Source organism: Wasmannia auropunctata, unplaced genomic scaffold, assembly GCF_000956235.1.
Source record: "Wasmannia auropunctata unplaced genomic scaffold, wasmannia.A_1.0 LD334739.1, whole genome shotgun sequence".
In the NCBI taxonomy this organism is placed as follows: domain Eukaryota; kingdom Metazoa; phylum Arthropoda; class Insecta; order Hymenoptera; family Formicidae; genus Wasmannia; species Wasmannia auropunctata.
In genome coordinates this window covers 407-2,054 of record NW_012028151.1, presented here as the reverse complement: position 1 = coordinate 2,054, position 1,648 = coordinate 407, and the positions used below count along the sequence as shown (strand labels likewise).

At 33.1% G+C, this 1,648-nt stretch overlaps 1 protein-coding gene across 1 annotated transcript in view; it reads left to right on the top strand.

The window, feature by feature from the left end:
- LOC105458031 (neogenin-like) overlaps window positions 1-1,133 on the top strand; it is a gene marked incomplete at its 3' end in the record, with an annotated part of 38,380 nt that extends 37,247 nt beyond the window's left edge. Inside the window, exons 14-15 of the mRNA XM_011703050.1 lie at window positions 626-840; window positions 932-1,133. Of these exons, the coding sequence (XP_011701352.1) occupies window positions 626-840; window positions 932-1,133 (417 nt within the window). The remainder of the gene's footprint in view (window positions 1-625; window positions 841-931) is intronic.
- Between the last annotated feature and the right edge of the window lie 515 nt (window positions 1,134-1,648).

Genomic DNA, 1,648 nt, shown 5'->3' with positions numbered 1-1,648 from the left:
TATATATATATATATAGGTATATAAGTTAATATTTTTTTTACTAAATTAAGTTAAAGTTAATGACTTACAAAATTAATATTGTATGAACGAAAAACTAATTCAGTTAAAACTCACGTTAAGATTAAATTAACTAAAGTTAAATTAAAAGTTAATATTGAAAAACATTTATATTAAATTAAAATGTCATTTTTTAAAATAAAATTACTCTAATAAATAAAAAAATTACAATATAAATCAAATCAATTTAAGATTTTATTTGTAAATTAAATTTATCTGAAATAACAACGAAATATTTTTTTTATATGAAAATGTTTTTTTCTTTTAAATATGTAAATTTTTAACTTAGAAAAAAGTTAAGTTAAAGTTTATATATATTTAAAAATAACTAGGTGAAATTAATAGTTAACTCGTTTAAAATTAACTAAATTAAAATTTATTAAATATTTAACTATTTAATAAAAGTTAAATATTAACATTATTATTTAACTTTTAACTTCTTAACTAGTTACTACTCATCCCTGCATACATTATATCTTACAACAAGCAAACGTATAAGCAGTGAGACGTATAATCTCTATAGCAATCACTGTTTATGTAGATATCAAAGTTTCTGATTTGTTGCAGCTATAGCCACGGCTACGCCGATCGTGAATAGCAGCATGTCGCAGCCGACCATCCACACCTCGTGCAGCGACACATCGTCGGTGAGACAGAACTATCCGCGAACGGTCGCGCAATACAGCTTGAATCGCGCGCACGTCACGTTGGAACCAACTCCAGAATCCAGCCCGGATTCTTGTAACATACCTAGCTCGACATACGAGCCGTTACAGAGTCAAGTAAGGATATCAAATATGCGCGACATAAATTTATTTGCTAGTTTGGCGCGTAGCGAGAAACATTGCACTTTACTCTTGTTATTTCTTTTAGTTGTCATATACGAGCGGGCAGTCGTACAGTGGAAACGCCCAATACGCCCCTGGTCATTACGGCAACAGCACTCAACCGATGAGCAGCGCCGTGGAGAGCAACGCTAGCAAGCGGTTGCAAGGGCATCCTCTTAAGAGCTTCAGCGTGCCGGCTCCTCCGCCGCAAAGTGCCCCTTCGACACCGGCACAGCAGAAGCACGGTGGTTAGTATAATAATTAATTGATTACAATTACAGTCGAACTTCGATAACTCGAATCTCAAGGGAGCAGAAAAACTGTTCGAATTATAGAGTTTTCAACTTATCGAAATTCGAGTAAAAGAGAGTTAACATATGAAGTCGGAGGCTTTGTACGAGAGTTTGTAATTTAAAAATTAATTCCCATTATAATGGGCTTTTAAAGGAAAAAAATCAATATTCAACAGTGAATTATATTGCATATATATGATAAATGTAACCATAAAACAAAATATCAGGTTATTACTCACGGTTATACATAGCTACAACTTCCGAATTATAGAGGTAGCGACAATGGAAGTTCAACTTTATAGAGATGAACTTCAACTTGTAAAGGTCTGGCTACTTTAAATTCGAGTTACAGAGGTAAAATATATGTATATCTAAATGCCTACCAAATAATTCGAGTTAAGGTACGTTTTATTTCGATTTATAGAGGTTTTCCGCAGCGGAGCGGAAGGGGAGATCGGAAGAGCACACGT